The 16478-nt window shown below is 40.9% G+C and overlaps 1 protein-coding gene across 4 annotated transcripts in view; it reads left to right on the top strand.

Moving 5' to 3' along the window:
- The window catches only part of LOC136858688 (uncharacterized), a 748600-nt gene that overhangs the window by 576144 nt on the left and 155978 nt on the right, over nt 1–16478 (top strand). For all 4 annotated transcript variants that reach the window (XM_068225668.1, XM_068225667.1, XM_067138420.2 and 1 more), the window contains exon 2: nt 9150–9260. In XM_068225668.1, the coding sequence (XP_068081769.1) occupies nt 9150–9260 (111 nt within the window). The remainder of the gene's footprint in view (nt 1–9149; nt 9261–16478) is intronic.

Genomic DNA, 16478 nt, shown 5'->3' with positions numbered 1-16478 from the left:
TGGTTCGAAATTTGCAACCGATTTAAGGATCTTGGTTCTAACAGCAAACGCGGTTCCAAGCATTACAGCTCCATTGAGGATTCCTTTTTGCGCTTTGCTCTTGAAAAATCGGTAGCCTTCAAATTCAAGAATCTCTTCATCCGGGTACCTTGTTTCTAGTAGGGCCATTGTGGATATCTGATTTTCGTGAGGGTTTTCAACTTGCCAGTTTGTGTAAGTGAATTTATATTTAAAGTTGCTAGAAAGGTTTTGGATTTTGGCCTGAGTTTTTGACTCTTCGGGGTACACCGAGACACTTCGACTCGCCTCTTGCATGATGTCGAGTCTCCCCCAGAATCCGAACGAGACTCGTGCGCCGTGGCATTCACGACGAGGGATTTATCCGAAGACTTACCCCCTGGGGTATGTTTCTTGAAATGTTGTACCATCATGCTTCTTGACTTGACTTTGTTTTGGACGGGTACCCATCCTTTTACAACTAGGGTTGTTAGCCCTAGAGGTTGCCTCAAGATGTTTTCTGGCTTCTGGTCATTTACCAGTCTTCGCCGTAACCCTGGCAAGGGACCAGTTTTTTTTTTCGCGGTGGTATTTCATTTCCCTACTACCCTCTGCTGGCAGCAGAGCCAGCGAGCTTCCCCAATTCCAATGGGACGCGCCCGATGGAGGTAACTGGTAAATCCCCACACGGGTATTATTATTATTATTATTATTATTATTATTATTATTATTTCCCTAGTGGTTTACCAACAGCCGTAGCCGTGTTGAAACACCGGATCCCGTGAGATCTCCGAAGTTAAGCAACATTGGGCGTGGTCAGGAGTTGGATGGGTTGCCACGCGCTGTTGGCGCGGGGTGGGGGTGTAAGGGAATGGAGGAGCGGAAAGGAACTGGCCACCCTACCGCACGTAAACTCTAGCTCAGGAACACCTCTGCAGAGGTTCGGACCTGCCTTCGGGCAGAATAACCCTTACCTTACCTTACCGTGGTTTAACGTTGCACTAACACATTAAGGCTTTTGGGCTACGCAAGGATGGGAAAGGGCTAGGATTTGGAAGGCAGCAGCGGTGGCCTTAATTAAGGTACAGATCCAGCATTTGCCTGGTGTGAATCTGGGAAACCACGGAAAACCATTTTCAGGGCTGCCGACGATGGGATTCGAACCGACCGTCTCCCGAATGCAAGCTCGCAGCTGTGCGACCCTAACCGCACGGTCAGCACGCTCATTATTATTATTATTATTATTATTATTATTATTATTATTATTATTATTATTATTATTATTATTATTATTATTATTATCCCATATGCTGGTAGGTACACCGGTGTGAACGGTGTCTCATATTGGCACAATTTTACGGCTGGATGTCCTTCCTGACGCAAACTCTGTGTGAAGGGATGCATTTACTATTGCCTGGACGACCGAGGTTCGATTCCCGTATTAGAATTTTCACTTTTAAAAATGCGTGGTGTTGGTAAGGGCATCCGGCCTTAAAACTGACCTTAATCCGCATATAGTGCAGAAATGGGAATGGAAAAAGATCAGGAAGAATATTATTATTGCTCACAAGTGGACAGCATTGCCTCTTTCCTGTCGCTTCTTCCTACCTTATGCTCATTTCTGCTCGGTTTTCCTTTGTCGGTTCGTTTTCATTTACTGCCCCAACATACTCATTCATCGTCGAAGACTGTTAGCAGGAAGAGGTCCAAAATACCTTCTGATATATCTGTCTTTTCAGTATGACGGATGTACGTGTGTTTCTTGTAGAAACAACTCTGAAAGGGTTGGATGTTAAGTTTCTTATAGGCAACTTGTAGGATGAACTGGCGACTTCGGTAAATTACTGCCAAGTGAAGAAGTTACAGATCAACGTAAGTGTGAGTTACAGTTGGCATGGTCCAGAACACTTTCTGATATACGTACATTATCTGTATTTCCATTATGAAGGATTTACGTGTGTTTCTTCTAGAAACAACTCTAAAGGAGGATGGATGTTAAGTTTTTTTATAGGCAACATGTACGATGAACTAGCCACTTCAATAAATTACTGCCAAGTGAAGAAATCACAGATCAACGAATGTGTGAGTTACAGCTGGCATGGCAGCGTCCCCGCCGTTGATGAAGACTCTTCATTGTTCTGATTGCAGCCAACGCACGCTATATTGTGACTGACACGTGCATTTCGTTAGTCCTCGAAATGTATCATTTAAAATACTACCATTTATTTATTTATTTATTTATTTATTTATTTATTTATTTATTTATTTATTTATTTATTTATTTATTTATTTATTTATTGTCGCTTAGCGGAAAGGGTAGTGTTGTGGTTTTTAATATATTTGTGTTGTTTTGTCTGTATTTCGTTTTGTGGGACTCTTGTGTCATTTATGCTGCACAAATGATGAAAAAGAGACCTCAGAATAATGACTAACGTACTGTATATCTTCTTTGGGATACACAACCAGTGGAATTGAACTTGGCTCTTCTCATGAAAGATTTATGACCACAGTTGACAACTTTGTGTGGTTGACTTGTTTTAATTATCGAAGTAAGAGCTCTGCTTTCCACAATTGGAAGAAACATAGCAGTTAGTTTTTGACATCATTCTTTTCTTCGATCAACAAATAGGAAACTCACTGAAGATGATTCTGACCGTTTCAGTCAAATTTGTTAGGAGCGCGCAACTGTGAGCTTGCATCCGGGAGATAGTGGGTTCGAATCCCACTGTCGGCAGCTCTGAAGATGGTTTTCGGTGGTTTCTCAGTTTCACATCAGGCAAATGCTGGGTCTGTGCCTTAATTAAGGTCACGGTCGCTTCCTTCCTTCCTTCCTTCCTTCCTTCCTTCCTTCCTTCCTTCCTTCCTTCCTTCCTTCCTTCCTTCCTCCTTGGTCTTTCTTATACCATCGTCCCTATTATTAGACCTATCTGTGTGGGTGAGACGTAAAACTAATAATAATCAAACAATTTGCCGTTTACGTGACAAATACAATAATTGGTTCTCAACATTCTCATTGCTAAGCCTCGACCTACTTGGGGGGAAAGTACATATGCATTTATTGAAAAGACACCCTACAGGGGCACTTGAACGAATACCTGACTTTAATTGTAAGAACATCGTTGGGATAAGTATGATGTCTTTGGAAGTACCTCATCCAGAAACGGTGAAATTCTTGGTTCTGTTGTAGTAGAGCTAGAAAAATTATCATCATACTATTTACTTTTCCTCCGTTTCTGCTTCCGTGCGATGTATATCAATTACCAGAAAGTAACAGTTACTAGAATGTAACGATTACAATTTTATTTGAAGAATTTAATTACAAGTAAAATTACATTTTTGTAAAAAGTAACGATTACAAGTAAAAATTGCTAACAATGCAATCGTTACAAGTAATCCGATTACTTGTACTCAGTTACAGTACTTCCCAACTCTGAATATTCCTTTGTAAAACCGGAATGCCTTAATATCGCTCTCCGTTTTAGGTTGTGGGTAAAGTAGTAGGTCTGCCTGACACTTTGCAGCTCGCCCGTTCCATCACGTTGTTATCGATCAACCCTAGGTTTTTTTATTTTTATTTTTTTCACTCGATGTTAGGTCGCTTCTTATTGTGAATTTTGCATAGAATGTATTTTCCCTCCTAAGCTTTCCTCATTGCTAATGCGATTTTCTACTTGCCGTTTCTGAACGTGACAGGTAAAGATTGTTTAGATAGATGCAGTGGTTAACTGGAGTTGACTTCCTTGTCATTTTGAAAGTATGGCGTCGAAGAAGTAGGGAGGGCCTATACAAGGGAAGATCTTTATCATAAATACATCTTAGAATCCCTCTTTTTTATCTTCTTTAATATTTCTTCTCGAATTACGGTGTGGCGTGGGGGGCAGAAGTCTGTCTGCTTGTAATTCTATCCAGACGGGGTGGATGATGGTCCAAGTCTGTCCACTCTTGACATGTGAATTCAGTTAAGGTGTGTTAACTGGCCTGTGGAACGAGGTTGTAGTAATTGCAACTTTAGCCTTGAAGTCGTACGTGCGGTTTATAGTCATTGTAAGAAGTTGGGCTGTGTCCGTCGTGGTTATGTCCCAGGCTGTGGCGTACGCAGAATATATTCAAATGGGAAGAGATAATTTTTTAAAACAGATTATTCAAATTAAATTTATCGGCATTTTAATTGTTTCATACTACTCTACTACTACTACTACTACTACTAATACTACTACTACTACTACTAGGTCTGAAACACGCCAATGAATTTATCAAAAATAAGTGGAATAAATGAAAGTATGAAATTCACTCAGGGTGATGAAGACTAATGCTGAATTCCCACGCTATGGACATTTATTACTCATTACTCCATTTTAGTTTTGTGTTGAATGTAGCTGTTAACAGTAAGTTCTGATACATAATGAAATATAGGTATATTATGTTTAGGGACAAGTAGACATGTATGCGGGGCCCTACCTAGGATTAAATCTTATGCTGAAGACAAGCGCAACCAGGAAGTATCCACTCAAGGCTAACATTCGGGACCGATGACCTAGATGTTAGGCCCCTTTAAACAACAAGTATCATCAACAAGCAACATTCCCGACCAGGCGAGGAATCTAATCTGGACCCCTAGGTGGACCAAAGCCACGGAACTGGACAGATCGCAGGTTCGAACTTGGGAGGAGTAATCGGATGTTTGCAAGGCAGAAACATTTTCAGTCGACACTAACATGTTTACTCGAGAAAGCCTCCGTGGCTCAGGCGGCAGCGTGCTAGCCTCTCACCGCTGGGTTCCGTGGTTCAAATCCCGGTCATTCGATGTGAGCTTTGTGCTGGACAAAGCGGAGGCGGGACAGGTTTTACTCCGGTTTTCCCTGCCATCTTTCCTTCCAGCAACACTCTCCAATATAATTTAATTTCATCTGTAATTTATTATTCATTGCCCCAGAGGAATGCGATAGGCTTCGGCAGCCGGCAAAATTTCTATCCTCGCCGCTAGATGAGGGCTTCATTCGTTCCATTCCCGACCCGGTCGAATGACTGGAAACAGGTTATGGATTTTCACTCCCATGTTTACTCGCCAAAATTAATCAAAACGCGGTCATAAGATTGCTTAACAGGGTAAAAATTATCCTGTTTTTTTTTCGGGCCGGCTGAGTGGTTCAGACGGTAGAGGCGCTGGCCTTCTGACCCCAACTACGCAGTTTCGATTAAAAGAACTCTTGCGGGACAACATTCCGGCTCCGAAATTCCGAAAACTGTAAAGGTAGTTCGTGGGACATGAAACCAATAAGATTATTAACTGCTTTTTGATACTATTGTGAAACTGGAATATCATGGAAAATAATTTACTGGGCTTCGAAAGTGACACATCATCTCCCAAATGCAAGCACGCATCTACTCGATCCGCAAAGCATATCCAACTAGCTCGGTGATTTCACTCAGTTAGTTCGAAATGTTACTCTGAATCAGTTCCCTAATAATTTTTCTCTGTTGATCAATATTTTTTTCACATTTCTACAACTTCATTTTTCAATAATTAAGGGTATATCTTTATCGTGTGCATAGTTTCCCTAAATAGTAATGTATATCTGTAGTAGGCCTACTACATTCATTTAACGGAGCCTCACAGCCGTATTTTCATGGATTTTGTCCAGCGTACGAGAAGTTAACTCGTTACTTTGTCTTGCAGCTGGCGGCTTCTCTATTTTCCTTTCATTTATATTGCAGTACGAGCGACCCGCCCTCGCTTTGCACGGTAGCAATTTTGAATTTTTGATTATAGTCCTTGCAAGATTTCCTTTTCCGCCCGTCTGCCTATTAGCTTGCCATACCTGCGCTTTATCTGAAACGACAGTCACTCCTAAAGCATACATGCAAATTACCTGCTGTTCAGGAGATTTTTATTTTAATAAGATTGTTGAGATGAATAAACAATTTATTTTGATAACGATAACTTGATTCATCTCGAATGTTTTCTAAGTTTAAGGTTTATTTTTTTACTATACATTATAACATGAAGCATTTATTGAGGACTACCTTTTTACAGATAGGTGTTTACCGTCCGGATCTTTCTTGCAGGACTTTTCGTGCCCAGCAGTTCTTCCACGCTTGAGGTCTATCTTTGATGTTTTAGGCAACGTCAGCCAAGAAAGCGCTCATGACCGATTTTTCCCTAAAATCGCCACTGTTTGGCTTCCTTTATCACCTAAAAAGTCTTCAATAAATGCTCTGTACTACGGCGAGAACCACATCGTAATTGGCTCGGTGGTTCTATACATAGTCCGCTTAAACAACAGACTCGCATCTACCGGAGATTTTATTTTGTAATATGTATGGGTATTTGGTTGTTCTGACAGTACGCAAGTTGACGGGGTTGGGGTGAGTTTCTTTGGTGCATACGGGTACATTAATTTTCAATATAGTGTGTTATGCCTTTGGCCATTCAGTGTACACGGCTCTGTGAATTAACAAAACGCCTCCAAATTTCTCTTTTTGCAACTAGCAATGTGGCCTCATCTAATTCCACATCTCTCATTTCCAAATAATTAAAAACTGAGTCTAACCATCGTGGTCATAGTGTCCTACTTTTCTTACCCTCCACGCCCGAGTCCATTATTCTCTTAGGTAGCCTACTCTCCTCCATTCGTCTCGTATGACCCCATCACCGAGGCCGGTTTATGCGTTTCATCCATTCAGTTCAGTCCTAACTTAGCCTTTATCTCTTCATTCCGAGTTCCCTTCTGCCATCGTTGCTGTAATGTATTTTTACCAGCAGTCATTCTCGTTACGTTCATGTCTTTCGTCCAGCTAATGAGCAAGATATCCTGAGTCTACCCTGTTTTCACTCTCATACAGCAAAGATGGTCTAATACATTCGTCCAGGAGCTGACTTCTTTCGCACAGAATACCGTTGATCACAATTGCGAGCTTGGTTGATATTTGGGGATATATTCTATGTCAGGAAGAAATAGGAAGATGTGAACTATGCTCTAACGTGTACTTTGGAGCGGATGAGCAAGAACACATTCCAAGTTTCTCCATCTGGTTATGTCAGTGTATTGGGAAGTGCTCAAGATTTTCTCCATTATAATATATTCAGCAGCAGCAAGTGAGCGTCCCCCCGCCCCACTTGTTACACGTTAAAAGATAAGTTTTTCGTTTCCTGGAATTCAGATATTGTTTCGTAAATGGATTCACAAATCGCAATACAAGCCTTAGCTGACACACAAATAAGGAAGTGAAGGGGCCTTATCAGGAGATAAATATTTACTTTCTAGATTAACTGAGATAACAGAAGTGTTCTGAATTCGTCGGGGAGAATTGTGTTGTCGACATTAACTTGTTCATGGGAGACCATGGTATTGCGGTAGCTTTTTCCTTTTACAGCTGGTTGCTTACTGCCATATATCATAAGTAATTAAATAAATGAATAATAGCTATTTGACCAGGAAGTTTCTCCGGTTGTTCATTTGTTCCAACTTATGGAAACGAATCGACTTTCTCTTTGGAGAGGAAACACCAGTGGGCGCGGATTTAGACATGCCTGTGTGTTCATGGGATTCCTTAAAAAAATCTTATTCTGTATTTCTTGCGGTATGGCATCTTCGATGGATCGTCTATCTTCCGATTACATTATCAATACTTTCTCTCTCCCCCACGTCTGATCTATAAACGTTTCACATTTGGGTTCAATCTCATACTCATTGGCTTTTTGCGACGCTGCCTTGTAGAAGACTACTGGTCGCCTGGTGGAATTTGGGAAAGGACGAATGGAGTGTATTATAGAGGGCAGTTTAATGATAAACTTACGAAAATTCATTTCGACGATGGTTGACAGTAGAATTAAAGTACTTCTCATCTGAGTCATGCAATATCCTTGGATTCTCTTCAGTGAGCTGCACTTATCTGACCTATGGATCTTACTAGTAGGATAAAAACGGGTAAATTTCGTATAACATCCTTTTCAGGGATTATGACGGGATATATTCTGCTCTCTTAAGATAGGTCGGAGAACCAGTATTTCTTCTGAAATGCGCACTTTGAGATGTCTGTAAATGTAATGCGAACCATTGCATGGCTGTCAAGGAACAGCTGGAATTGTGCCACGATTTATCAGAATACGATGACGAACAATCTGGTTTCTTCTCCGTAATTTACCTTCCTTCAGTCTATTCAGGGATTAACTGTGTATGAATTTACCAAGTCGCAGGAGTTATATACTCCTAACTAATTTTGCTGTGGCCACTTTGACTTGCGGGTGGTTGTTTTTAAAAACATTGTGTTTCGAGGACCAAACAAGGGATTTCTAAAGAAGTTAGAAATTTCGGAATATACATTAAGTTCGTTATGATTTAACCCCTTCCCACCAGACTCACACGATCGTGTACTAACGCATGAACCCGGACGGCAATGATTGTGTGAATCTCGCAGTTTCTATATTTTCTGTTGCTGTGAATTTGCCAGCAGGTGCCAGGCCTGCAATTAGTCGATGTAAACATAGAGGTAAAATGTGATGTCCCTTCGCCTCTTCAAGGAAAACAGCCATTTTAGAATGTTTCACACGCATGTGTAATAAGGAGAAACGACTTAAATTCAGCGTCTCATTGGATCTTTTCTAGACCATGTTTGTACCCATCCCATAAATGTATTTTTAAAGGAAAGCTCAACAAAGAAGTTTTCAAGTGGAAACATTAATTTTTAATGGAGTTATGGTGCTCCATGAGGTAACCAGCCGTCTTCGTGGTCCAGCATGCTAAGAAAAGTTCTACAACACAAGTGGAAAGCCAGACTAAAGTAGTTTGATCGCCGACTGTGCTGACGTTTTGTGCGCAGATTTTCTCGAAGACATTCCTTTACTGGTGGATTGGCATATCTTCTAGGCTCAAATACGTACATTTTCACGGACATCGCGTGGCCACTTTTATTCGTTGTTGAACGCAATCCTTGGTTCTACTTCTGTAGTTCTCTGCTCGCCTTCACTTTTTGCACATGATACTTATTTAACAAAAATATGACAAAGGTGGTTTAAAAACCAAGTTTCATTTCAATGTTTTCTAAAATACGACAGAGACTATATTTGTATTGATTAGATCCTAGAACTGAAATCATTGTATGAAGTTGTCATTGTTTAAAAATATACGAGATGTGATCACTTGCTATTTCAGGTGCAGCGATTGGCACGATACGAGCAGTACTTCCAGTCCATCCTTCGCGAAACCCGTGAAGACCATCCCGACTGCGATGACCTCTCGCGAGCCAAGACGAAAGCCAAACAGGTGAGTTGTAACATAACATTTTCTAGGAGACTGTTGATCAATGGTGACCAACCCATTTTTTGTGTTCGAAATTTCGAATGTGGCACTCCACATTTTCACCACCCTCCTCTGCCTTCGCCAAGGATGCTAGAAATGATTAATGTTGTTTGTTTCTAATTACAGTATTTCTGTATAATTACATTAGAATATATTGCAGGAAGAGAAAAGAAATTATATTTGAATTAAAACTAATAGCATCCTGCCTGGTGGCCATCAAGTTTATATGGGCTTGATACCATTGTTAACCGGTTCGAGTCCCGTTGGTCCAAAAAGATTTCACCATCAGAATGTTGGCCGGCAGGGTAGGAGAGGTGATGTTATTCCAAATACTAGATTGCGTGCCAAAAGCCCTGATTACATCCTAAACCTCTCTCATATGGACTGCGGGCATATGGCGCTGGTGATGGTAATTCGTCCGTCGGATTGAGACGGTAAGGCTTGAGAAGATCCCTTTGTGCTATTCAACAGTAGGCCATGTGCCGGCACCGCGTTTCACCCGTATGCCTTCCTACTATCATTCATTTCATCTCATTACTCCTCTGAGGATCGGTAGGAAGATTCATCTCACTTCATACCCGACCCCGTAGAGAAACTGGACAAGGGTTCGACACACACAACTCTAACAACTTCTAATTAATGACTCCTACATGTTCAATGAAAAGTATATATTTTCCTTATAAATAATCATTCTAGTAATAATATATTGAAACTATCTTGCAAATTAAATAACATTCAACACTGGTAGCAGTGACATGAAACAAAAATAAACTTAGTTCTTAGTAAGGCTTTTGGGCGTTATTTTTGTTGATCAGTTCTTTAGTATTCGTGCTCGTAGATGATGTTGCCAAAAGCAACAGGTTTCTTAAGATGCCGGACACCATGCTCAGAGCAGAAGAAGTGTTTCCACATATGTATGTCGACTCAAAACTACAGCAGTACCGCAGGGCCATGTCCCGCAGCGATGGAAACTGACAGGCAAGAAGACACTATTCTTGAATGGCTGGGTTAGAACTGGACCCGTCCTCGAACGACGTGAGATAGTAGACTGACTTTAAGAAAGGGGGAAGTACTGAGAATGCTCAACTATAAACGAACAAAACTACAACAGTGGCGTGCAGCTTAAAGAAGTCTTTCAATTCCACTGCTGGCACGCATGCTTCGATTGGTCACCCCTGTTGTAGATGAAGATAGAGCATTTCTTTTGACCTAACGTAGCTATGGTACAAATTCAGTTGCCCACCACTAGAGTTCGTTAGGGCTCGCTATTCTTCTAGCTGATAACATAAAGTGTTATCAGTGAAAAATTATCTTCCAATAAAAGGAGTTTGGAATATAATTAAGAAGAAAGTTAAAAAACCCTGTTTGCAGTAATGTTCGCCAAATAAAAAAACATTTCAACAAATATGGCAAAGTGATGACGCTATTACAACATTGGTGCTACGGAGCATCGAAAGTGTATTCAAAATATTACTATGGCTATTATCAAAACTATTCCACTTACCCGTCAATCAGTTATTGAAACATCCAACCTATCATCAACCGGCACATCGCAGTCATCGAGGAAACACACAACTGTCACCTCCTCATCACTCCAATCAAAAACCGATCAATCCCCCTCATCCTCAGCATACTTCAAAAGGCAGGTATCCCCGCCCCAATCCAAATCAACCTAAAATCCGACACTACCGCCAGTAATGACCTCCCTCCTCCTCCCACTGCTACTACTGAAACTTCCGATTCATGCACCTAAACCTTCCCCCTCTCCCCCCTTCCACCCCAAATCCAGCAAGATCACTCAGACAGACGGGACCGAGGCTGAACTATCTCCGGAAACAGCCTCTAACCCACCCACATGCACAGACACTCACCACAATCCCCCCTCACCCCCCAACCTACCGCGGAGCCAGGGAGTGGGATCTCATCAGTCCCACCACCGAGCACGGATACACTGCAAAAATACACTCAGACTAAGGGCACAGGCGTAAAAATCCTGCTCACAAGTCCAGCAGAACACCAACACGTAACACCACTACAGGGACTCGAACCCGTATCCCCCCCCCCCCGCAGACCCGCACTCGTAACACCGTGTTTTAACTGTCTAAAATTACATCACTCAGCTGCTACGTGCTTAGAGCCTACCCGCTGTAACAGATGTGGTGGTTCTCACCGCCACACTGCTTGCAAGGTGCCACGGGACCAGGCGAGGTGCGCCAACTGTCAAGGCAGTCACGCCGCCTCATTCCCTGGATGGCCCTTCATAAAAAAGGGCAGTTAAGATACACTACAGACATGCACAACACTTATCCTCACACAATAAACCTCCCCCGCTCTTAAATCTTCCAGTCCCTCCACCCTCGAACCCAGGACCTTCCGTCCCAGATCTCTCTACCCAGTCCAACCAGGACGTTTCAGCCCTGCTCAACATTCTCCTACTAAAACTACTTTCGGCCCAAAATCAGACTCCACACACCAATATGCCCTCCAGACAGCTAATCATCAACTAACCCCCCAACCACCAAAAATCCCCCACCAAGACAAATCAAGTTCTCACTTCCTCAAAGCACTGGAACTCGGGTATAGCCGAGGCGGTGTGCCACCAACTGCAAATATTAGATGCTGATTTTTTTTTTCCAAATTTAACATCTCCAGATGCTGATTTTTCACTTAACATCCGCAAAAACTTGCTCTCTTAATATGCTAAAAGAGCAAGTTGCGAACTTAACATACGATGCAGCGTTGCAAATATCCGAACGCAACACTAAGCTAGGCAAACCCTGAATTCCAACAGGGCGAGCCACATCGTATACAAAACACGCTGTGCTAGCCATGTCACTGAATGAGTACGTTACCTTAGGCACATACAAAACACCACACACATACAGACACACTACACACTTACACAGTTAAGCATCATTGGGCGTGGTCACCCACTGGATGGATGACCACAACACATACACAAAATTCCTACCACAATACGGCAACAATTAACATACTGGAAATCCAAAACATAAATTTAGCTAAATTACATATTTAAAAAAATACACTACAGATAACTAACACTACAGGCCGACAGAGGAGACTCGAACGACACACCGGTATCGGCAAGACACAAGATGGATATACAGAGACTATGGTCAAAGAGGGATGCTACATAGTATTACAACTTTACGTGATTCAGAAATAAGAATACTAGATTTAACCACTCAAAATCTGATGAAATAAGGTACAAACTGTGTACAAACTGAAATGAAATAATAAAATACCAGAATTTTCATAATTTTCCATAGTCATTGTCCACCCACCGTATAGGCTTTTCAGGTGCTTCTAGCGGCCGATGGCCTGGATATTTTGCCACTTAATACAACAAGGTTCAGAAGTCGCAACCTTCAGTGTGATGGATTCGTGCTGTAGTGTTACATCCAGAATACATTTGAGTACCCCCTGGATCACCGTGTATTGTAAATGGAAATTCCAAAAATGTGTGTTTCTAAGCATAAGCGTTCGTATGTTACTCTGCTGAATCTTTTCTTCATGTTTATTAATATAATTTATTTCACCTCGCATCCTTTTATATTTTTACCACAATTAAACTCAAGTGAACTTCCACCATCTATAAAATTAAGAGTTATCAGTCGCGCAGGTGCCGCGTGGGAGTCACCTCGAAATACCTGCACCAGAGGCTATACGCTATTAATAATATTATTATTATTATTATTATTATTATTATTATTGAGTTATGAATTAAAATATACTGCCATGGTTTGAGATTTGAAGATTTAAACCAACTCCAGCCTGCCGCGCGTATATTAATCACTCGTATTTTCAAAAATGTTTTTAGAAACAAGTTACATCATAATTTCTGCGGTTTTCAAGATAATAGCAGGAAATTTTGCATGACGGTTCTTCCTAGTACTTTTTATAACCTGAACCTCAAGTATTCAACAGGAAATTGATTATAAAATATTTTCTAATAAATATTACGAGATAATTTCGAAATTCTTAAAATGGCAGTAAACTTTAGGTTGTTAATTTGACTATTGACTTCAGGACTACTAGAAAATCACTTCAGATTGTAAAAAAAAAAAAAAAAAAAAAAAAAAAAAAAAAAAAAAAAAAAAAATTCTTGGAATTGTAAATTTTACAGTGGCAATTTTGAAAAATCTAGCAAACAAAAGCTCTTAAAAAGTAGGACAATACATTTCTATGTACATTGAGGAGCTAGTTTCAAATATAAGGCACGTTGAATTTCATTTTGATAGGGTTTTTAGGACGGAACAAAATTTATAACGTGGTCCCCCCGGGCTGAGTGGCTCAGACGGTTGAGGCGCTGGCCTTCTGACCCCCACTTGGCAGGTTCAATCCTGGCGCAGTCGGTGGTATTTGAAGGAGCGATACGTCAGCCTCGTGTCAGTAGTTTATTAGCACATAAAAGAACTCCTCCGGAACAAAATTCCCGCACCTCGGCGTCTCCAAAAACCGTAAAAGTAGTTAGTGGGACGTAAAGCCATTATTGTACTATAACAACGTGATGTAATTTTCAGTTTTAGAAATTGTATATGCCCCCTTAAGAGGCTCAATTTTAGATATCTACAAACTTTATTGTGGTGAATTAGGAAACTGACATCCCCAAGGACTGATGAAAAAAAATGATATGTCTTTAAATTGTTCGCTTGGACAGTCATTTGTTTTCTTGTCATCTGCATGTGTGATTAACCATATATACAGATCATAGATAACAGTGACTCGCAAATATTTGGAACGAATTTAGTTTAGTACTCGGAAACAATGATTTGTAGTTTCCAGCAGTAGTATTTTGAATGATATTCGAAGGAAGTCTGCTGGAAATGTGGTTTCGTACACAATTCGAATTTAAGCGTAGGAGAATCCTCTATACTTTCAAACTGTTGTTACACTTGAAACATTAATACTGTAATTAGAAATTACAATTGAAGTATAAGTCATCTCTAATCACCCCATGAAGAACCATGGAGGTGTAACTAACCTGTTGCTCATTTCTGTGATGAATTTGTGGAATGGTCTGCAGAGTCGGCATACCAGTTAACTATGGAATAGGAACGGTGATTTCGGACATATTCTTGAGTCGTTCCCTGGTTGGGCTCGGACTATCCAACCCACTGCTTGAGCTGTGTTATCCAACGGAAGTAACGATGCGTGGAAAAAAGGGTGTTGTCCCAGGATCTAATGAAGGAAATGTGTTCTAGAGATAATTATTTTGCGGAGGTAACAAGGACAGGAGGGAGCATTGTTTTAGACAGTCTGTGGGATCTGTTTCATGGCCACTGGGAGAAGATGACACGCGGAACAGTTATCCAACAGGGTCAGTTACCAGCCGTTACAAGCACTGCTGTGCCACCTCGTACTTTTATGATTGATTACTTGGATCATTTGTTTCCATCATTTGTCTAGGCTACATATTTAGTCCAATTACTTAATGTTCGCTTCTTTTCAAGGTGGACTATTTCGAAGGACGACCAATATACACAAGTGTTTCGCCGTGGAACATTTATCTGCTGTTAGGGTTCCTAGTAAAATAATTTATAAGACTTTAAGTCGTGTATGCTTGCTGGCTGGAGATTAGAAATGACTCGTCGTCTTCTTCTCCTCCTTCTTCTTCTTCCTGCCATTTTTATAACTTATTTAAGGATGACACTGTGTGTGTGTGTGTGTGTGTGTGTGTGTGTGTGTGTGTGTGAGAGATGCTTCGTTTTACGGCCGGGTGCCCTTCCTGACCCCAACCTTATTAGGAGGGATGTGCTCACCATAACGTATTTATGTGCTGGTTGGTAGTAGTGTGATGTGTTGTATGTAGATGAACCCAAACCAAACCCCATGGCACTACAGCCCTTGAAGGGCCTTGGCCTACCAAGCGACCGCTGCTCAGCCCGAAGGCCTGCAGATTACGAGGTGTCGTGTGGTCAACACGACGAATCATCTCGGCCGTTATTCTTGGCTTGTTGTATGTAGATGAAGATACGTATTAAGACGAACACAAACACCCGCCTCTTGAACTAGAGGAATTAACCAGTCGCGGATAAAATCCTCGGCCTGGCCGAGAATCGAACTCGGGCTACTCTGAACGGAAGGGCAGGAGAGAAATATAATGTAATTTAACCGATTGCGAATATGGATCGTGAAATTACTAGTTTTACCCCACTGGGCTCGCCACACCTCTCCAAGACGCTGGTGGTTAATGTGCATAAAGCCTTCTTTGTAGGACAATGCAGGAAGATATGTACCTACACTTGTACGCCACACCTCGCAGTAAATTTACTGGCTTGTCCACACTAAATATTGAGATCGTCTGGGAAGCCAGTGCACAATGATGGTAATATAACATATAGGCTGCAGTACTAGTTTCAGTCTGTCGAAACACGAAGTGTAACACTATAGCATACGTGAAAAAATGAACAAATTTAAGTAGGATGATAGGTTTCGTTCTACAATAACATCCTCATATTCTGTCACATTGCTTTTAATCATGCGTATATATTATATTAAATATTGATAACGTTGCATACACTTTGTCAGTGATTGAGAATTAGTGATATTATAAACAAGTGAGTTGAATTATGAATGTAGAAGCCCTTTTTTGGCATTTTAGTAACTTTCAGAAAGTTTTTGTACTTATCTTAAACCAGTTTCTGTAGTGACAACTGTTGGATTGTGGTGAATAATCATTTTCCTATAGCACTACTTCGTGATTCGCCCAACGGACTTCGTGATACCCCAATGAATGGACTTCCAACGTACGTTCCATGAAGCATTCTATGCCTACTGTCAGCAGCAGACCATCGTACGCATTACCCGGATGAAGCCCAATGAAGCTTGGCTGAAAGTTTTTTTTTTCTTTTTCCTAAAGATTTCTTAAATATAAAGTATACCGAGTACTTTGGTGATATTATAAACATGTGAGATGAATTATGAATGTAGAAGAGAAGAACTCATATACATTTGGCTTTAATCCAGAAATAGTATTTGTTTACAGTAATTGGAAAGCTTCATACTTTCGGAGTTACAAAATTTCATGTGTAATAGATAAGCTGCTGCGGTGTTTTACATGACTCTTCCTTGAGATCTGTAGCGAGGGAGGAGTAACCTTTACTCCAGATCTCTCAGTTTGTGAGATGAATGTTTAATTGCACCAAACTTCAAATTTCT

The sequence above is a fragment of the Anabrus simplex genome, chromosome 1 (assembly GCF_040414725.1).
Source record: "Anabrus simplex isolate iqAnaSimp1 chromosome 1, ASM4041472v1, whole genome shotgun sequence".
NCBI classification, from domain to species: domain Eukaryota; kingdom Metazoa; phylum Arthropoda; class Insecta; order Orthoptera; family Tettigoniidae; genus Anabrus; species Anabrus simplex.
The sequence above is the reverse complement of the archived record's forward strand: the minus strand, read 5'-3'. Positions and strand labels throughout refer to the sequence as shown.